The sequence below is a fragment of the Aulonocara stuartgranti genome, assembly GCF_965226115.1.
Source record: "Aulonocara stuartgranti genome assembly, chromosome: 5".
Classification (NCBI taxonomy): Eukaryota; Metazoa; Chordata; class Actinopteri; order Cichliformes; family Cichlidae; genus Aulonocara; species Aulonocara stuartgranti.
Genome location: NC_138943.1, coordinates 16040111 through 16062907, shown reverse-complemented (window position 1 = coordinate 16062907; position 22797 = coordinate 16040111). Strand labels below are relative to the sequence as shown.

At 40.7% G+C, this 22797-nt stretch overlaps 1 protein-coding gene across 2 annotated transcripts in view; it reads right to left on the bottom strand.

The window, feature by feature from the left end:
* sema3fa (sema domain, immunoglobulin domain (Ig), short basic domain, secreted, (semaphorin) 3Fa) overlaps positions 1-22797 on the bottom strand; it is a 46167-nt gene that overhangs the window by 18906 nt on the left and 4464 nt on the right. For both annotated transcript variants that reach the window (XM_082532217.1, XM_082532218.1), the window contains exon 3: positions 5-165. In XM_082532217.1, coding sequence (XP_082388343.1) covers positions 5-165 — 161 coding nt within the window. The remainder of the gene's footprint in view (positions 1-4; positions 166-22797) is intronic.

Below are 22797 nucleotides of genomic sequence, written 5' to 3'. Positions count from 1 at the left end.
TTACTATGAGAGGCTCCTTGTTGATGTCATGTAGATCCAGAGAGAGTATATAATCTTTGCTGCCCACATACATGCGGTCATGGTCCTCGTCCATGCGAAGGATCCGATAGTCGGTTGAATTCAGCAAAAAGGAGAAGTGGTGAGCAGTGCCGGTAGACTTCAGCTCTATAAAGGGGCAAAAAAAGTGCAAAAATAAATGTTTTTGTTCATACTGAACCTGCAATTACTGTAGTAGAAAAACACACAATAAAACTAGAAAACCCAAACCACAGACATAGTCTCAGGAATTGTGTGTCGGCTGCCTTTTTCTGGAACACATACGCACAAACACACAAAGTATTCTATTGTTAAAGACATGGCAACATACTAATGATGCCAAGCCTACCATCAAACTATCCAAGATTAATTTACAGATTATGTTTTTACCCCCCAATTACATCCTGCCATAATGGGGTTATGGTCAGACTAAATATGGGTACGGCGGGCTTGACTAAAGCAAGCAGACAAAAAATAACTCACGGGAATCCTAAATGAATGGCAAGAGAGACGCAAAAGATCAGTCACAAGTTATGGGAACAGTAAGAAGTCAAATACCACGCTGTTTATTACAACAGGCCACATGGTTGATAACATTCAGGGCCGTGGAGTCTGAACCTCAGTTGTAACAAGCTGTGAAGGGGATGATAGACTTTGTAACAATCTCCCCTGGTGAATTAGACACGAATGAACCGATGTGCTCCCTGGGAAGCAAAACACCGCAGTATACTTTCCTCCATATCGCTGTTAAATCTATTTTGAAATGAAACTGATGGCTCACATACTGCACGGGGAGGCTCAGTGGTGTGAAAATGTGACTTTCAGTGCTGCTGTACAAAAAGCAGATTCCTCCCCCGATCCTCTTATTATCTTTGGAGCAGCTCTGATAAGTGTATCTGTTTCTCTTGTCTTTCAGAATTTGCTTTGTGAAAGCTGAGATTGTTCTGTTTGTAGAGAAAGCCCAAGGATCCCATGGAAGGCCTGTTCAGGTTCCACTTTAATGGGACCGTACAAATGCTCTTATGCTCTGTGTAGCCAAATCTAAGAGTCACTGGAGATGAAAAAGACTCCATATGGCAGCTATAACGACTTTCCTTAACCCGACCGAGGAAGAAAGTCTTACTTAGGGAAATAAAAGACAGCATGAAGTTCTCCACCTGCACGGGACATGTGGAAATACTGACATGAATCCTCTCCTAGAGAGCTTCTTCGCTGTTGGTTTGCTGAGCTCCTTCAGAAACTGTGAAATGCTGCAGTCACGGTGCAGCATCATGGTGCGCGGGTAGTAAACAGAAACAGACGTGCCTGTCACCCATGTAATTCTCATAAGATGCCTCCAAACACATTAAACAGTTTAATAGTAACCCCGATATGCGATTTTGCCATGCTGTGGTGAAAGTACACGTCAGGGGTTTTATTTTTAAGTCTATTCTGTTCCCCGAATCCTGAAAAAGCATTAAATCAGAAATAAGATGAATATTTTCTGAGGTTTGATTTTTTCAGTGTATTTGAGGGTTTCCAGGAAAGACTGCCATGTGTAATCCAGGATTACTGTATTCATGCAAAAGTCGCACTCACAAACACATAGATAGTATCCTAAGACAGTCGAGCACCAGACTTGTTCTATAAACATCTTCCATCTTCGTTTGCTAGTCAACTAAACACAGCCTGTTATCTGCTGTGGCAAGCCCAGCAGTCAAACGATACTGGAACTTCAGCCGTGACCCCACATTTATCACCTCTGCACTCAGATCTACATGCACGGGCATCAGAAAGGGAGAGGACCGGCTGCCATAAATCAGACAGTTAGGTCACTGCAAACCAGACTAGACGGGCAGACAGACAGACAACCTACTACATTACAAGTAAACGTTCGCCTAAACATATCACCTGTTAATAGCAACCAGCTTCAAGTATCTGACAGCCTGTCATCTTTCTCTCTTGTGAATCTCCCATCCAGGATCACTGGATCGATGTGCTTCACCCCAAAGCAAATCAAATTTCATCCTGTCAGAAGTGACCTAATTAATCCCGATGTGGGGAAAATGACCAGTCAATTGTATACTAAAAAAGCTGCACTGGGAAAACTCAACATGTATTAATATGGGAACCATGATTTAACAGATATTAACTGAGGTACCTGTCCAAGATTACATGTCACTTACACATCACCAGCATCCTAACATCTACAGCACTTCGGACTCATTCCATGTGCTGTGGATGTTTGTCTACATGAGGACTACAGCTCCTTCAGCTAAAATAGAACAAAGATTGAAATGGTGGATGAAATCACTTCTTTTGTAAAAATTAACTAAATTAATACAGATTTTACTTGCTGTCAAATAATGTTTTTGTTCTGTTTTTTAATTTGTTGTTTGTGGTTGTATTTTGCTGGTTTCTGTATTTTAATTTATTAGAATCTATTTTAATCTACTGCTTCATTGATGTCTTTTTCTCTTTGTAAGGTGACCTTGTGCTTTAGAAAGGCGCCCTTAAATAAAATGTATTATTATTATTATAAACTCTTGGAAATCAGATATAAGATATCTATATTGCACAAAGTTAAAACTCGCAGGCCTAAAACACTCTTAAATGACAGTATTCTCTTTTTTAAATTCTGGCATATCTCAGTTATTGTGCTGAGCAATGGGGTAAAGTATATGACATCAATTAAAAACTCTTAACAACAATTAGGACAGCACACAAAGTGGGTTCAAGATACCGCACCATCTGAACTCCGTTAGTAAAACTTCATGATCTGTTTGACTTGAAAATTTGAGAATTATGTTCAAAGCAATACGTGATCACCTTTTGTGATTTATAGAAAATGGCAAGTTCAGTAGATCAGTTTAACGTCGTTTATTTTGTTTCTCTCTTTTGAGCTTGTGAATGAACTCAGCTCAACTCAAAATACGACGTGAGATTTCTAAAGTATACTGGCTCCTCTCATCCTGACATTTTAGTCGGTGCAAATGACGTGGCAAGCTTTCACAAAGAAGAAACATTACATCCCTGCAAGGTGAGACACGCTAAAACACATTTACCTTGAAATAATGCCTGAGGTGTGGTGAGATTAGTGGTGAAGTATGGTAACAGTCCACCTCGAACCACACATACACTCTATTGTCAGCACAAATTCATCTTCTCAAAAAGCATTCCTGTGTGTTAAGGAGCTCAGACTAAATGGTTGTTTGAAGCAAAGAAAAACGCTCCAAAAAACAACCAAAAACAGGCATTTAACATGGAATTAAATGGCTGAATTTACCACCAGCTGGTACATTCAGCAATGATAGGGCACAAGTGCAATGATAGTGCACCAGGTCCTGCATTTTTTTTTAAAGACCACAGAACCTCGTGTATATCACCCAGCTTCCCAGCAAGGTCTTTGTAATAATTACCAGACAGTCAGGCAGGCAGAACATTGTCTTTTTCTTTCTCTATGACCTTTCTCTAATTGCCTTCAGTTTGTTGAACAAAACTCAATCGACTCTGCAGAAATGTGAATAACACAGACTAGTCAACTGATCCTTTAGTTAGTCACCTATGTGATCCCTCTGCTCTGCTTTGAAGCTAAGGTATATAGGCTTTTATATACTTTATATTTTTATAGGCCAGTATTTGTACCATGGTGTGTTGTTCCTGGATCAACCCTAGTCAGGGTCCTCAAAAGGACATAAATGACCCCTGTTTTGTATCTATAAATAGATAATAAAACACGTACCACACAGACACCACTACTGCTTCTTTAATGCCTCTTTCAGCTTAAGCCCCTTCCTCACAATCAATCTGCACTTAGTACGAGGGAGCAGGCAACAGAAAATCCCGCATACCTGCCCAGGCATTCATGGCATGTGGTCTAAATTTCCAAATTTACTTATGTTCACATTCTCCAAAGTAAAGGTGTGGTTCTACCTTGTTGCAGCTTGTCTGCAGCCAAGCATGCAAGGATGTGTCCCTAAAAGTAACTTTATATATAAGACTGTCTGTAAAACTCCCTTGACTAGCACTGTAATTAATACCCTATGAACAGCTGAACTTGCTTTTCTGTAACCATATCGACAATCCAAGTTGTGCAAGATTACTGAAAATACTCTTTCACTTTTACCTGTTTAGAGTCCCAATAGGATGATCAACTTCATTGGTAAGCATTTGTTAAGTATGGTGATAGTAATTAAGCATAATGACTGCAAGCAAGGAAACTAGCTTGTCTGTGACTGTCAAATGTTCCACTAGAATTAGTGTGGTGTGGTTGCACATCCCAACTAGCCAGTTAGAATTTTGTTAAGACATGACCTTTGAACATCGGATGCAACAAGCCATCATTTCTTTCTTTTATTAATCTTTTTAGATTTGTGTAAATTTAGCACAAGCCAAACACATACTATGAAGTCATACCGACCTTTGACCACCAAATTCTGATTTCTTCATCTTTGAGTCCAAGTGGATGTTTATGCTAAATCTGAGGAAATTCCCACAAGGCATCCAAGAGATACCACATTTAGGACAAGCTGACAACACGATGAACCACTAAATGTCCACATATACTCACTTTACCTTATCGCCGTATAAACAAAAAGTGGTTTTAAAAGGAGGAATACACTGTACATACTCAACATCAAATTACAGCAAACAACTTAAAGTAAAACAAAAAAAATTCTGTGTTGCTGTTTGAGCACAAATTAAACAAACAACGACAGCATGTTTATTTGTGCGCTTATAGCCACATAACAAACATACTGGAATTCAGGCCGTTTCACTAGCTAAACTCATCTGCTGCCCGTGTGACATACAGATATGATAAAAGAAGTGTCATTGTTTTTTGAGCAAGCTTACCTTTAAAGAAAATATCTAGTTCTAAAATAAATAAAAATGAGCTGTGGATTAGCAGAGTTACTTCGGAAAACACTGACACACTTGCCATTTAGGTTCGAAGACTTTAATCTGCTTGAAGACGCATGCAGTCTAGGACTTTCTTTCATTCAGTGCATCTCTCAAGTGAATACTGAATGTCTGGGGCCAGTGTATCTTTGTGTGTTTGCACAGAATGGAGAGGTCATTGGGGATAAAAGAGCATCTGAACAGCGGTGGGAATGCTTATCAGCTCAACCCGACTTGGTGTTTGTCTTTCGTGTTTGCCTCAGTTCAGAACCTCATAATCAGCCTCTCACCACCCTTTGGGGTAAGGTCTATTGACTCACAACACATGTCACTGGAGCTGATTGCTGCTTACCTGTGCCTGTCAAGGAGAAATAATTGGCACCAGATTACATCTTATCTTAGAGCTTCCGGATGCTGTCACTCAGATGCTCTTCATGCTTGTCTGCTACTGATACACGGTATTAGTGTGTGTGTGTGCGCGCGAGTGTGTGTGTGTGTGTGTGTGTGTGTGCTCACAGAGAAAGAGGTAGAGCTCTCTGATCCTCACATCAAATCAGAGACACCTGTCTCCCACTGCACAAATCGAAGGCAGGGAAAGATTGATTTAAGTTCACTTCCTGAGTGGAAATGAGAGATTATAACAAATCTATTTCTGCTGTTACAGATGACAGAAAAGGTTAATTAAAGCACATGGGAGAAGAAGATCCCTGGTTCAGCTGACAGCAAAGGTCATGCAGTTTCTCTGTATCTGGTCCACAAACCTGACCTTTGTTAAAGTTGCATTATATGGTATCTATATGACGTGATCAGAAACAAGAGCAACTACATCCAGAGACTGAAGAGGATTGACTTGCCTTATGGCTTTTGAACCCTCAGACAGAACAGCAAACATCAATCAGTTATTACTGTTGATTTTCTTTTTTAAAGAAAAGCAAAAATAACTTCAGGCTTTTTTAAAACACAGTGTAAGAGTTTTGATTGAAACATATTTAAATAACCAATACAAACGCTTGAGGCGGTTCCCGGTCCAGAACGCTGGCTTTTCTCTCTGTACACAGTGCCACAGACAGCTGTCCTCAGCAGAGTTGAGGGTGAAAGGTTAAAGGACATGAGGGGTCTGTGGTGAAAGCTCACAGTGGCCTCCTTACGTTCAGCAGAGCTGGGTGGTCATGATGATGTTTGGGTGGGGTGCTTAAAGAGGATGGGACCGGTGAGAGGTGGGATATTGAAAAGTCTGAATGGGGGAGGGCACAATTTTGTTGACTCTCTTCCTCTATAACGCTAATCTCTAGATTTTAAAGAAAATAACTGGTTGTTCCTTACTTTGGTTTCGGTTTTATGCCATAGCATTGTGCGCTCTTGTGGCTGGCTGCTGTATGCACGAATGTTTGTGTACACGTATGGCTGGGATGGTGTTTATGCTGTGATAAAGCTGTTTGTTGTTGTAGCTGTGCCATCGCTTGCAGCGGGCTGGTCAGGATGGCGGCAGTGGTCAGTGGTGACAACCTAGTTTAGAAGGATTATGGAGAGGGCTGAATAATGAGACAGAGCGGGTGTGAATGAGTGAAAAATCCTCCTCTCCCCGGCTGACCTTTGGCCTGGCACTTAGAATAAATACTCTCCCTCTTTGTCAGCTGCACTAACACAGAGCCAGATGTATAAAGATCTCTCAAAGGAATCTTCTGATTCCTATTTATAGTTTTTTCCTGATTCTTGATTTGATTAGGAAAATTTGTATCTTTCTCAAGCCAAGTTGTCAGTGGATCAGTTCCCTTCCTGCTGACTTTAGCCAGAACTGAACAAAGTGTAATTTCCATCATGTCTTTTGGCTTCCTTGTGTTGCAAGGCTATTGCCAGTATGCTGTTAGCTGGGGGCAATAAGAGGAGGGTAATTAGAAGGTAAATTTAGAGAGACCATTAGCAGCAAGTGTTGACTCAGGGTCTACTGGGGACAACTGCCACCTCTACCTTCTCCGGGTGTTCCACTCTCAGTCAAGCACTGAGAATCTACTCTATTCCCTATGGTGATTTTTCACCCACAACAGCAAATGTTACGGTAGAGGAGTGAGAATGGAAGGAGGAGTCCCGAGGGTAGAGGAGGCTGACAGCAAACCTAAGAACTTCCATTTATCAAAGCAGGCAGGAGAGAGCCATAGAAACTCTGAGTCAAACTCTATGAAAGCTCCTCTGTACAGCCAAGGCAGAGAGGCTGAGACTCCTCTAGAGCTGCTTCAGGGCCAAAAACAAAGCTCACAAAGGCACACAGAGGCTCTTCAATTCTAATCATGAGTTGGAGTGAGGACGAAAACACCCTGATTGTCTGCCCAGCTACACACAAACACTGATTAGGACCTCCGCTGCCAGGTTAGTTAAAAAACAAGAGATGGAAGAGAGACTTAAAAGTCAACAAAGTAATGAGCAAGTATGATCTTCATCAACAATATACAAACAGCACAAATACACAGAGATCAGCCACAACAACAAAAACACTGACGGCTAAGTGAAGCGCTTAGAAGTAATTAACATTAATCATCTTGCATGCAATGTTCTGATGGGAACCTTTGGGTCCTGGCATTCATGTGGGGTCTACTTCTTGGTAGGTACCACCCACGTAAACACTGATGCAAAATAAACACACTCCTTTATGGCAGACAGGCCTCCAAGCTCCCTAGATCCCAATCTTATTGACCACGAGATGCACCTGAACAAGAATGATCCATGGAGGCCCTAACTCACAACTCAAAGGACCAAAAGATTCACTACCAGCGTCAAAGTGCAAGACCCTCCTGCGGGTTTGGACACATCACACCTGTTGTGGCAACATAAGGTCAACAGATCAGTGTATTCCTTCATTGCCCAGGTAAAGTTTGTGTTTACGTTTTTGTTTATGGAGACTCATTTTAGCATTTCCTTTATTTATTTATTTTGCATCTAAGAAACTATGGCTTAAACAAACAGTGTATTGGTGAACAATCCCTTGGGTGGTGGTCAGCCTCATCAGATGAACTGGTCACGTGGTATGATGTAGTCCAACTTTAATATCTTGGACAGAAACTGGAAACTTTATTCCTCTTCTCTTCTGGAAATCCAGTTCACTCCACAGGCAGCCATATGTGGGAAGGTGCAGGCACAAGTTTTTTCAGCAAATCCTCCTAAAGGTTTAATGTAAGTGACAAAAATATCTAGCGGCTGTAGAAATCGGGACTCTTGTCTCTCAGGGGGAATGGAGAAAACAGTGTTGCATTGTTTAAAAACCACACCGCCCACAGAGGAAGGTGGTCAGACAGATTTGGAGGTCACAGGAAACCACTGCTTATTTGAGGTTCTGAACTGACGGTCTTTTGTGACACCACAAATATCATTACAAATCTGATAAAAAGGGTTTTGTGCATTAATCAAGCATTGTAGTATTGTCCAATTGGAAAAACTCTTAATTCATGTCCAGATAAGCCAATAAACAATGTAACAATTTATATCAGCTGGGATCAAAACGAATGAACTTTTAAATTCATATTTTTGAGAAAATTACTTTTGAATTATTCCTTTAATTTACAAAATGAAACCAAATCATTTCCCAGAGAGGAGCGACATGTAAACAAATATCTCAAGATCATTTATCACGTTGCCATCCAGCAACAATTTCTTCACACTGAACATTTCCATCAGCCTTGCCCACCACCCAGAACAATGTGGGAATTCTTTAAAGATATATGCATACAGCTCTAGTAAATATATTATAGCAGCTATACCACCCCTATTTACATTAAATCATTCCTGCTTAACGCCATTTTCATTTATCAACAAGCTTCCTCAAACACCTCTCATATTCTTTGGCTTGTCTGATCCTGCTAGTATCCACTAGCCTCTGTCTGCATACCAGCCCACTGAGATAACAAATGCCTTTTTTCTGCCGAATCTTTTTCTCTTTTCTTTGGCACCCAGCATGCTGCAGGTGGAAAAGGTAGAGAAATTCGGGAAATGTGTTCAGTGAAGATGTATTTTGCTCCTGCTGTCACTCTTGTTCTTCACCCATTTAAATTAGATGTATAAAGAGGGTTCTCAAGTGGCATGTCTAATAACATTAGGCCTTTTGAACAAGTTTTAACATTTTTATTAAAAAACAACAAAAAAAAGAACATAAAATGTATTTTTATTGCTACTCACCAACTATGATATTTGATTGTGTAAAATAAGATGATCAGTAAAACTTTGTAATATTAACATAACACTGTCATTACACCCCAATGATCAGACAGGCCAAGCTTCAAGGCCACCAAAATCTCTGAAATGATCATTCTACAACCCACTGATGTGGAAGTGCCAGAAGCCCATCTGAGTCAGCTCAGTTGACATTATGCCACATACCCTGCTGCTGCATACATCCACTTGACCCCACGTCACAGCTACACAATAGCGGGGTTACCCCCGACCAGGTACGTGTCACCACACATCCCCAGTTCAGCCTTGTGCACTAATGCTGCATGACAGGCAAAAGACAACCAGATAATTCTCGACAATCATGCGGCTGGTTGTTGAGCGGTGTGGTGTGGTCGTCCGATGGGCTGCTGTAGTTTGGACCTCCTCAGCTGTCTGACAGGCTTTGTTCTCAGAAACTGTGGAGTTACGCGTTGGTGCAATGGCAGAAGCAGGCATGGTAGCTCATAAGACCTTAGTGTCCTTTTGAAGCCAGCTTAAAGGGTCCAATTAAAGGAAATATCATTGTAAATGTTTCCCGCACCATCTGTTGCACTGTCACATTCTTGACAGACTACTGACACCATTTATTTGACAGTAGCAGAATAGCATTGGGTATGACAATGGTATTCTATTGGCCAGTCAATATCAGTATGAAATATCTCAACTTTGGATGAAATATTCATTGAATTTTCTAGAAATTTCCACACATCCCCAAGAGGATGAGCACCAGTGACATCTGGGGATCTTCCTGAATTTTTCTCTAATAGTTATTTCACCAGATATTAGCTGCTGTTGACATTCATGTCTCGTTTAGAATTGGAGTACACTGATAAATGATCATTTGTTTACATTGAGATATATTACAAAAATATTCCCATAAATATAAATATTTATGGGCTGCCACTACGAGCAATTATTGACTGAAACTTCCATGAAGGTCAAGATTTTTCAAAACACTCCCTCAAGAGATGATCTTTCCCAGACGAATCAAATATAACATTCCTCCAGTAATCCACTCCATTAGAGGCCAGACTGTGCACTGGTCAACCAGCAGATCAATGGCATTGATCCCACAAGATGACTATAAAGATAATTACATTCAGAGGAAAAAAAACAACAAAAACAAAACTCTGCCTCCAAGTACAAGTACTGAAACAACAAAATTGGCTAAAAAAAAGTTAATTAACCTGCAAAGATTCTCTTGAAAGTTGAACATATACTCAAACATACACATATATTCCCTGAACAGTTTTTATAGGTAATACCCGAGCTTCTTTTACTCAGGAGCAGCCCAGAAACAATATTATGCTTCTTCTTATGGCCGAGGCGAGAGTAGTTGAGCCCCACTAATGCCTGATGTTGTTTTAAAGCGTTTCATTTCTTTGATTTAAGCTGCTTACACCAAATATCTCCTATAACTAAATCCCCCTGAGAAAAAGACCAAATTGAGGCAGCAAATATATCTCTGTGCGTCTGATTCTGTGTTGTGTGTCTACCAAGTCCAGCAGCCTTCACTTCTGTGATTCTTTTATGTTTTGTGGCTTTTATGCAAGGACTGACACTTCAGACAAACTTATATTCTGTCTGCAGACAACAGCAGTTATCACTGAGTCTAGCATCCCACTGCCTCTTTTCATCAATCATCTTTTGTTCGTCACCCTTTAAACACTAACCCTTTTGGATTTTAGTACATTTGCAAGCATTAGAGAGATTCAATGCCGGCTCACATCAACACAAACACATGCGTGCACACGGGGGTTTGATTCTGACATTGAATGAGATCAGCGGGAAAGTTTGGTGAGAGCTGCGGGAAGAAAAGAAAGTAGGGAAGGCCAACTGGTGAGAATTAGCTGACTGGGTGCTGTGAGTGAAAGAGCATCCATGTTAACTGTCTACTTGCTGTCTGTCAGTCTATCTGGCATAAATAGGAGGAGATGAGTGGGGAAAACAAAGTGGGAGATGATGACCATCAGTCAGGGGTATTCATATTTTCTTAGCGCCTGTATGATGGACATAGGCTATAGTAAGAATGTGGGAGAGGAGAGTAGGAGCAGAAAGGGGGGAGGGGTAACTGAAAGAAACGTAGAGCCACAGAAGCTTTAGAAATAACTCGGTTTCGGGATATCTTTGAGATCTATTAATGCATGCTTGTTTTGCATCTGTGGTTTACAAAGGGTCTCTGCAAAGACAACAAAATGACACAGTGGCAGGAGAGCTAATCCTAACTTTAAAGTGCAAAAATACATCACGGTTGCAGCAGGGACTACAGGTGGAACTATATTCTCACAGACAAACAGTGAATTTCAATGCCATGAGCTTTAGTGTTACCTTTTTCTTACAAGCAATATCAACTTCCACATGTGACTACAGAAATATTAAGCTCTGAAGTGGAAGACCTGGATTATTTAAAAATGAAGGGGCCTTGCAGAAAATAATTACAGGCTAAAAATGATCATTTACATTCCAGCAGGTTAAACATGCGCTTTAAAAGCAGAAAATGTCTTTCAAGACGAAACACGTTGGCAGCCATTATATCTTTAATGGATAAAGTGAATTGTCTGCTGAAGGTGGGCCCCACTCTCTCATACCACCCTGCAATTAAAGTAAAGCTATCCAAGGTCAGGCTGAGTGACAGGCTGACAGACCTATAGATTACTGTCTGTCTGTGTAATTCACGATCCTTTCTGCTTCTCTTGCGGACTGGCGCACACACTCTGAAATTTTTAAACACCAGTGCTTGGTAATTTGGCAGCTTTTATGTTTGATAGACAGCTGGGACATCCTACCTTGTGACCCTTGTGGCCTTTTTTTCCCACCCATGACCACGAGGGTCAGCATTCAGGGGGTGTCTGTTTAAGAACAGAGCTCAAACAATGTGTGAATAGCTACGGTTAGGTTCAAATTCATTCGAAGTTTCCCAAGTGAAACTGTGATACTGAATGGTGAGATTTTTCGCAGATATAGGAGGCAGAGGTATCAAAATTGGCAGAGTTCAAAGTGAGGAATGGAGAACAGATGGATAAAATCATAGAAAAAACAGATACAAGATAACTTGTCTGCCCTACACAGCCCACATCAAGGCCTGTCACATAAGACCTTTGTGTCAATGCCGTGCAGCAATTACTGCACTCCAGGCATGAAATGGGCAAGTGAGATTGGCCTGTGTTCAAATTGCAAGCTTTATCAATTACATACACCATGTGGAACAAAACTCTGGATGCAACGGATCAGAAAATGGTGAAGAATTTTCTGGTATGTTATTGTTGGCAGTTCTGCTCTGTGAGATTTAGTATGCAGTGGAGGTAGATAAGAAATGTTGAAATGACCTTTTCAGCAGTTAAGCAGTCATGACACAGTTAAGCCTCCACCAGCACATTACATTGTGCTTTAAAATTCAGTGGTTCGTAGCTATTTGGGTTTAGGCTCATATGTCGCAGCATACATACTGCTGTCTGCACTTTTACATCCATCATGTTTAACAAAAGAAAGTATTAGCTGGAAGCACGTTTTGATAGGAGAACGATGACGACAGATAGAGAAACACGAAGAGCAACACAGAATGAGAGGAAGGTAGGGCGCTTATCAGTTGGAAGGAGGCGCCTTGCGTGACAGTGGGAAATGCTGGTCACAGTCACCCTCCATCCCTCCTTGCATGGGGTGCTGAAAGAGGCCAATGATTGCACAGACACATAGAGGCTAAAAATGCTCTTATCTTGCACTGTCATACCTTGTCATAAATCAGTGCTTAGCCATCCGCTCTGCACTGATAAGGAACCCAAACACAGACTATTCTACATCAGGAATGGAGAGAGACTTTTTTCCTTTATGAGTGGCCCCTCTCACCCACTCGCACTCCCATCTCCTGTCTTCGTTATCATTTTTTCATTCATCAGATCTGAACGGCAGACAAGTTTCTTTCTTTTTTTTTTTGTGCCTGAGATTTGTTTGTTTGCAGCTTGCCATATTTTCTCTTGTAGCTTTTCCAGCAGTCTGGTTATGATCATCTGAAGAACTAGTGAATCATCCGCAGCACTCACACATGATAGAGCTGGAAGAGCTGAGGGATAGTCTTTTGATTGTCATGCAACTGGGTCCTGCAATAGAAAAATATTTTGCAACAAAGATATTTAAACTGAATCTGAAAATAGGCTGTCAAGAGACTACTGCGATACAATAAGTGTATGCTGCGCAGTTTATCTCATATTTGGTAGGCGAGGCAATACATAATCCCCGCAGCTAGTTTCTTATCTTAACAATTTATGTGTTTTCATAACTGAGGAAATATTCTTAGTGCTTTTTCCCCAATGACCTTTCCAATTACCTTTAGCGTTGAGATAACCTTTACAGACATTATCACTTTCAGATAAAAAAAATAACTCACTCAGGTTATATTAGGCAATCTTAACACTTAAAATCCTTGAAGCACTGGAGCATGAGGAAGCTATCATCCTAAGGGAAAAATTACACTTCTCATGCACTCCATACTGTATTATTTATATCTTGTCTACTACACAGAAATTTCATTTTGCTGTCCACAATACCCACTAGGCTTAACTTCCTGTTGGACAACTCTGTGTGTTTGTAAAAATGCTGGGCTTCTCTGTGGAACTGAAGCATTGTAATTTTGTGGGGTATTTGAGTCTTTATTTCATAAGGACAGGCGCTGAGGAAAAGAGCAAGACAGCAAGTTTTCAACCCAGGGATCTGCTGCTCCCATGTGCTACATTTTGACTATCAGCTTGACTACACATACAGCAGTAGTTTTGGGGCAGTTGTGACTTGGGATCGTCTACTAATCAAAAGGTCGGTGGTTAGATCCTTCAACTTGTATGTCAAAGTATCTGTGGGCAAGACGTGGATTCATCATGGGCAACTCTGGATTCAGTAAGTCTGTGAATGTTAGGTTAAAAAAATTGAAGGTAGTGAAAAAAAGCACATGTGTGTGCATGAGGCTTGTAGTAACAAATCATTTTGAGAGCTTAAATTGAGCAGAAAAGCACTATATAAGCACCAGTATCTATTTACCATTTAGTTTTCACTGCAAAAATAAACATAATTCAGTTAAAAACCAAACCATGCAAAAAATGTTGAAAAGCAAACAAGGATCCTGTTGCTTTTAGGGTCTAATTTGCTCATAATGTCTTGCAAAGATTTGTGAATACGCATGAACAGAAGGTTTAATAGGACGGTGTAATCTCGCCACGGTAGTGAAATGGTAAATTTCACACTGTGCACCAATCCTGTTTGCTAATGGCACTCGTGTAATCAGAGCCACAGGCGAATGAATTCGAAGCATCTCATGCTTTCTAAATACGATAACACTTGAACGAAGCGTCATTTGGATTGGAGATCATACTTTTTGTTTCCTCTGTCTGATTCTCAGCTGAACTGACCGCATTAAAACTAAATCTGTCAGCCATGGAAAATAGTTTGTGCCTCTGTGTTTGTGCCAAGAGGTGCTGCCTCTTCTAAGGTTCCTGAAAGGCTGTCTGTGGTCTTCCATCATTGTAGTGTGGTGAAGCACAAGATCCAGAGGAGCATCAATCCATCTAACATGAAATCCTACAGAACATGAAAGCCCAGGATCATAGCCAAGCTTTGAGTAATGACTGTTTTGCCATTTGTGCCAAGAGGAGAAAAAGTGAGAGACGAGAATGATGAGAGGCAGAGGGAGTGTGAGCAGAGGGAGGCAAAGGACAGACAGAGATGCTTTGAGCGTTAATGCCATGCCAATGTATGCCACTCCCCCTCTGCCTCCCTGGGGACATGAATGAAGTAAATGAATGATGGACCCAACCCACATGAACGCCCCTCTTCTATTGAGACCAAGCAGTCCATTCACGGGGATGAGTGAGGCGTCGACACCAACAACAACAATAACAACAGCAACATAGGAGGCCTTTACTCCCATTTCTCATTCATACATATGTATGCAGTAACACAGGCACACACATATGGCGCATACACCATGGACAACACTGCCAACATACCATTAAGGACACCTAGAGAAGGTTCCTGAGAACAGGGCTGAGTAACAAAGCTGGAGGAAAAGGGGCGTAAATAGGCCAGGCATGGAGAAAAATCTTGGCATCGTGTCAATGCAAACGCTACAATGATTACGGATGAGAGGCCATATCCTCCCATCCACAATCGACACATTATCAGGAAGCACATCAGTGTATAAACCCAGAAAACACAGCTTGGAAAACTCATGTTCTACCCCATTCTGCCCTTCCTATTGTGCCCAGTTCCTCTCTGTTGCTCGTCCAGGACTAAATGGGTTCAGGGGGGTTCTCGGCCACACAAGCGTGATCTCACTCAAAGCTCTGACCTTGAAACTCGGTCATTCCTTGCCTGAAGCCAAAGCAGCTAATGGAACGTAGGAAATACAAATCCGATTCAAGCGAAATCAATCTGACAAGGAAAGCTTTGCTATTTACTGAGCATTTACATCTCAAACTTTGAAGGTGGGTTTGGTAATGATGTTAGCATCTGACAGAGGCTCGGTTTTCACCAGTTATGCATCATGCAGAGAGAATGTATGTAGAGCATATGAAGGGAGAGGTTAGTAACTAAATGATGAAATACAACTCTGACAGGAGGCAGGAGGAGGAGGAATGTTCTCCTCCTCCTTTTTTAATCCAATAGTGAGACTGCTGCAGCCTCCCACAGACTCATGGTCAGACTCAACCATAGGCCTCATTTCTGCCACAATCACATAGACAGCTACTTGGTAGTTATCCAGTGTGTATACTCAGAGACTTTAACAGACTACATCTCCCACACCTGCAAAAGAAAAAAAAATCATACGATTACAGGTATTTGATGTTATTCGGCTTTCTGCCTAAAGTCAGCTTTGGCCCATCACTTAGGAAAGCAAGCATTTCCCATAAAACCAACTTGGCAATGTGTAATGGTTGTGAAATATTTGTACAAGTTTGTACTTTGCTTTCAAAACATTTTGTGTTGCTGGTGAAGACATGTGTGACACACTTGGGGCTTTAGTCCAAATTTCTTAGAGCACTCCTAAGCCAATCTGTATGACAATATGTGCATGTGAATAAACACACAGCAGTTTTTATGGATTCCAACATTAGGCTTCGCAGCACAAGGTTACAGCCAGGCCATTGGCACAGGACTGACCTGTGGAGGCTGTCCATGAAGGCACAAGCTGAAGTAAACCATCTTATCCAACACTCATATACAACTAATGGGAAGCAGACGCAAAATTCGACCCGAGTATGCCTTTTGCGCACCCACGCTCCTCTCCTCCTTTTCATTCTCAAATCCTTCCATTTATCCACTCTGCTCGGGCTGAGATAGCAAACCTGACACTGATGCCCTGTAGTCCATTAGCACTCTTAGAGCCTTCTCTGAATCAGCTCTGTTGCTCCCTTCACCTTTTCCTCCTCTCAGCCTGTCTTCCCGACAATCCTCATTTCTCTCTCAACCCTTATCTGGCATTCTCTGTCTTTCTGTATGTCCTCCTAGATATCTGAGTTGGAACAAGGCAAGTTCAAAAGGCTTTTATAGCATTTACAGTCATTATTATGTGCTTTATACGTTTTGATTTTTCAACTTTTATTTGTCACTATCTTGTGTATGCGACTACAGTTCTGTGCTATGCATACTGATATCTGTTATGTACTTTAAATGAAGTTTTAAAGTTTTTCTTTTTTAACTGGATTTCATTAAAGTTGAACATATCACGGGAACTGAGCCTATCACAGTTCAAGTCAGATTCAGATAATACTAGAGTGATGCAGCTGCAGAAAATCCTCTTAGACACATGATACCACTGATAACTTTTCTACACATCATCGCTTCTAATGCAAAGTCACTCTCAAACAGACCTGTTATTGCAGATAGGACCAGGCTGACAGGAAAAGCCCCCCAAAAGGATGAAGACTCCAAGATTGTATGTGTTCTAATCCAACGAGATCAATCCTTTCTGTAAGATGCAATGGTTTGAACACTAGACAAGCAGTACAGTGGGAAGTGTTGCTTGACCAATCAAGCCGATTATAAATGTTGCCTGCAGAATGTACTATGCAGATAAATGTACATGTCTCAAACAAAACATTGGATAGTGATTTTGGAGAAAATATGTTCTGATTATAAATATTACTGTTTCAGCCATAACCGATACTATTGATAAAAGCTAAAACAACAACAAATCCTTGCACTTGGAACGCTTCTTTTAGCAAAAGTTTAGTATTTTTGCTTGGGATACATTAAAGTTGCTAATTTCTAATTCACATGATAATAAGTTTGGGGAAATTTCACTCACATCTGAAAGGCTTAATTTATGTATTATTTGTACTGGAAAAAGCTATTCAGCAGATCTATGGTCACTCAGGTCTTTCTGTGTGGAGTTTGCATTTTGTCCCAGGGCCTGTTTGGGTTCCCTCTGGACACTCTATCAACCTCCCACAGCCCAAACACATGCATGCTAGGTTAATTTGTGATTCTGAATTAGGTGTGAATGTGAAAGTGAATGCTTGTCTTTCTCAGTTAGCCCTGCAGCAGACTGTTGACCTATCCAAGCTGTACCCCGCCCCTTGCTTTGTGACAGCTGGAATAGGCTCCACCCCCACCACAACCCTGAATTGGATAAGCGAGAGAAAATGAATGGATGGATATTAAATGTTTGAAAGCCTTCCAAAGTAAAAATAAAGCAACATTACGTTGCTATTCAAGGTAGTTTATATTTAGTAACACAGACACATACATTTAAAGCCATATAAGACAGTAATGTATGTACCCTGAAAAGTATACCATCTAATATTTTCAAAATGGGCACCATAGGAATGAGGTCACTGGCACTGCGGTAACTAGATCCAAACACTGACAGACAAATAAAAATGAATGATAGCTGTCTAAGATAAACAAGTAGAAAGGTGCCCTTGACCCCCTGTCTCCTTAATTTCAGTCTGAGTTGTGAACCCGTGAAGACTCCCACACCTCAGTCACATCTGGAGAGCAAGTCTAGTCCCGGTGGAGCCTCTGCACAGAACTAAATCCTTAATTTATTCGTTGCCCAATCCTCTATTTTTTCAGAAGATCACACCACAACCTCATCAAAGTCTATTGTTTTAACAAATGTATTGTCTCATTTGTCTTAACTGAGCCTTGAAGACTGGATGCTGCTGCTTTACCTCAGGGTTGCCTGAGAGTAGACGAGACAGCAAACATCTGGGGAAATAAGCACAAAGCTGTGATTGCATCCCACCTCATCTCTGTAGAGAGAATCATTTGAACCCGATTCAGTTTGTGAGGAGTGACAGGTAGATGTTTCTATGGCAACCAAACCAAAGCAGTGTCATAGATAGCAGCTCTTTACAGAGGAAGCTCTGCAAGCATGTGAGCACCCACACACACATATGCACACACACACACATGCACACACAAACAAACAATGCAGACATAACCGCATGGACTTAAAATGAATATTAGAAGACTCTCCCATTCCTCCCTGTCACTCTGAATCTTAAGAAAACCGCAGCATCCTCTGTAACTCCATCTTTAAGCACTCTTCCGCTCCCTCGCCGTCCCGCCTGTTCTGCGGGTGGTGAGGTTCATCACAGCCTGCTAAATAATCTGCCTTTAATAAGGATTAAAATCACACCTCAAAAATTACCGGCTTATTATTGAACTATCCCTTACAAAGACTACAATAACTAATTTTCTTCAATATGTCTCTCTAACATGAAGGAGTAAAAAAGCATATGTCTGACATCTATTTTTATCTTGTCTGCCACTTTTCGATTAAAAAAGAAAGAAAGAAAGAAAGAAAGAAAGAAAGAAAGAAAGAAAGAAAGAAAGAAAGAAAGAAAGAAAGAAAGAGAGTGCAGCAGGGACCTGAAACACAAACACCAGGATGTACACATGTTCAGACTTTCTATCACTCCCCTACACATCCTTCACATGGAGGTGCATCCATCATAGTGTGACTGTCTTTCTGTCCCTGCTGAGTGTTGCCCCCTTTACACAACTCACGAAACTGTAACAGCTGTTAATGCATCCCCTGCATGCCGAACAGCCGTGGAGCATCCCAAACACAAAGCTTAAAGGTTGAATGTGTACAAAAGTGATATTGTGCAAAAGCTAATGATTATGATTCATAGTATGATGATACCAGTTTTGCAATTTAAATGAGTCAAGGTCAATATTGTCCAGTGGAATGACTAAAATTTGGGCAACTTGAATTCATCATGGTATCAATTTTGCACCAATCAGCTGCGGCACACAGACACTAACCGTTCTATCTAATATAATATATGCATGTTCATATTATATGTAGAAACCTTTCATAAGGCTGTCATAAAACTTCATTGTTTTTATTGGTCAAACAAAGCGATTCTTTTTAAAAGAAAACAATGAAAATGCCAACAGTGTTAAGAAAAATCCTAAACTCGAGGCCTCTCTCCTACAATGTAGTTCTAACTATAATATAGTCTAACGTGTATTTTGTGGGTCACCAGAGAAAACTTTGCACATGCACACAAAAACATACATTTATCAAAGCACAAATTTTCATCGTCATAAAGCTGTCAGTGCAAGGTGAAGGGGAGGAAAAAGTAAACAAAACCCAGACATAGGGAGTGAAAATAGTTAGACCCAAATTGAGGTTAAAATATGTGAATTTATAGTTAGGGAGGGCATTGTCTGCACCTATAGCAAAACTCATGTCGGTAACTCAAAAAGTTTCAACTCTGAAATGACATAAAGATACAGTCCGGGTGCCCTGCATGTTCATTTTTAGTCGCATCTGCTCTAAAAGCTTATCCTGATGGAGCTAGATGATCATATCTGCTCCTCCCCTCTACAAATAATTAAAACTATGATTAAAATGCCTAAAAGTAGGAATCATAAATAGCAGGGTGATTACAGTTTCATTTGAATGTTGAGCATTTTTATCACCACAGGGGGACAGGGGGTTCTGCATGCCAGCTCAGAAAAAGTATTTAAATTGAGGGAAAATGTTTTCAATGTGGTGCCTTTCATTGAGAGCAATGATGTGTGTGTGTATTAGTCTCTGTGGCATCATTAAAGAGTGGGGAGCCAGTAATTTACAGAGTGAAAATTACTATAAAAGGGCTACATAATGCACACATATAATTTCCTTTCAAGCTTCAGCACTTACTGCATGTTAGTTGAGCTGGTACGTGAAACCTTCTTTAGCCTTCAGATGTCCACCCACTCCCCACTTACACATTCACTTGCTAGCTCACCGTTGTAGCTTCTTCTTAAGTAAAGTCTGGGCAAAACAGCTGCCCCTTTTTTTGCGTTTTGCACGTGCTAAAACGACATGCTCCTGCTGTGGGTTGCACATGGGGTGATCTCCTCCCGCTGCTCACACTGCCAGTCTCATCAACAGGCAAGTAGAGAGAGGGTGTGAGTGTAGAGTAAAGGCAGAGGAGGAGGATGACGAGGCAGAGGAGGAGAGGAAGATAAAAAGAGAAAGAAACAGACAGGAAGGACACTATATTTAGCACCGGAGCTGTCGCCTTCTGTTTTTCTCTCCTGAATAATCATAGTTTGACAGAATGTATCCTGCAGAGCAGAGGTTGCTGGGATGCACATCCCTCCCCTCCTCCACAAACATCGTCTCTTGAGAGAAAGTAGCAAAGTGTAGTAATAATTGCTGAGGGCTTGCGTGCCACAGTCAGCACATATTACATTCTGGAAACGTTTTTGATACCATTACATTCTGTAATGAAGATACTAGGAAAAACCTACAAACTGCCAACAGGTACAGTCTTGCATGGATGCATACAGTGAGTGGAGTATATTGAAATAGTTCAGCTAATTAAATAGTAATATGAATTTGGGACATTTATATATATATATTTAAAAAAGCCCTGAACCCTCCAACCTACATCTTCACACAGAATTTGCTTTCATGTCGGCTGGGGAAGTGAAGGGTTGTGCTAAATGTGTTAACCTCAGGTACCAGTGACGTTGTGCTGGGAAAGAAGCAAACATGCACAGCCAGAAGGCAGAGTCGCACACAAGGTTTGAATTTGACAATGCTGTATACGGTTAGAGCAGCGTAAATGTGAACTTTAGTTGGGACAAAACGTGTATATGTTTGCCAAAAACTACTTCTTCTTCTTCTACTACAAGCTGTCTTAAAAACAAACATCAGTTGTTTGACAAAAATGTTTCGCAATTTCAATTTTGCCTAATATTCTCACTTATCTTTAAAAATACAAATGATTTAATTCTAAATTTTTACTTATTCGTGATATTGGGCGAAAAAAAATGTAGAAGGAAAATGTAAAACTTTTCTAACTCCAGTTTGCTTCAAATAAAAATAATGAAGAAATGGAAAGGATGTGAATACTTAAAACTATCTGAAAGAGTGAAACAACAAACCAGGTGAGTCACCCTGGAGCAGCACACTGAACTAAAGATTCTGTGCAAAACTTTCACATTCAGATCAATTGAATTATCCCTTTAGAGCAACACTCTCAGCTCCCTCCACCTTTAGGTGAGTCACATAGCTCCACACACAAAATAATTCATCACTAGGAAAAGCAATAACATAAGCACCCCTCACTATCAGGGATAATCTTTATTTATTCAATGCTAAATTAATGATTGTATTGTGGTAATGTACACTGTACGCTTCTCTGTGTGATCAATTATGTTTAACATCTCCGTTGATGCTGCATGTAATACAATAACATCCAATGTAATGTGCAATGTGGTCTGATGAGAAAACTAATTAAAGGCATTAGTTTTGTAACTGAACAGAAAGAAGATTTAGAATTATAAACTCGCTGGCTGAATGCATTTGCCATCTCCCCGGTGATTTGCTAGTATAACATGATGGTTTGGTGCAACCTCTTTGCCTTTGATTGAAGGAGACCGAATAAGACAATTTAAGAAGGTTGCACATGTTTTTTTTTTACATCTACTGAAATGAATCAGGCAAAAACATATTCCCAGGCTTAATATCCAGCCTGAGCAGCCAAGGATCATGTGCAAGCATGCAGGTTAGCTGTGGATAAGCTTTCAGCAGCTCATTGATTGCTAAGACTTGATTGCAGGCAGGTTTGGCTGAGGCTCTTAACTCTGTCTCCGGTGTCAAAACTACATAAGAAGCAAGCAGGTTGGAAGAGGTGCAAGGGGAAAAGGGTTTCATTAGTGTCCCTTTGATAATCTGTTGAAAATGATGTGTTATCTCACGGTGAAGCAAGGGTTATTATTAAAATGCTTACTTGAAACACAGGAGGCAAAAAGATGCATGTAGTATGTAGGACAAATTTCTCTTGACATGTACCATATAAATGTACCTATAGTCACAAGAGTCAGTGAAAGGACTCCATTTGTGTAGTCAGAAATAGAACAAGCAACAAAATTCCAATTATCCATAGATTAAAGACATGAGGGACATGCCAGTATTTCTGATCTTCACTCTGAAAACTGCTGGGAGAGATGAGCAGATAGTGAAGTCTTTGTTCAGGCGTGACAATCATCGACTCATTAGATGGGACAAAAAGTCTGTTTGGGAGGGAGAGTACAAAGACTGAAGCCACATTAGGACTGTCCCCGAGAGTTAGTCCAATTACAGGACGGCCTGGCTTCGTCTTTGTTTCTCTGCTGCTTTCTTCTCAGAAGTAACCTTGCACCCAGGTGTTCAGAGGCTGAAGAAAAACAAAGTTAAATACTTTCAAA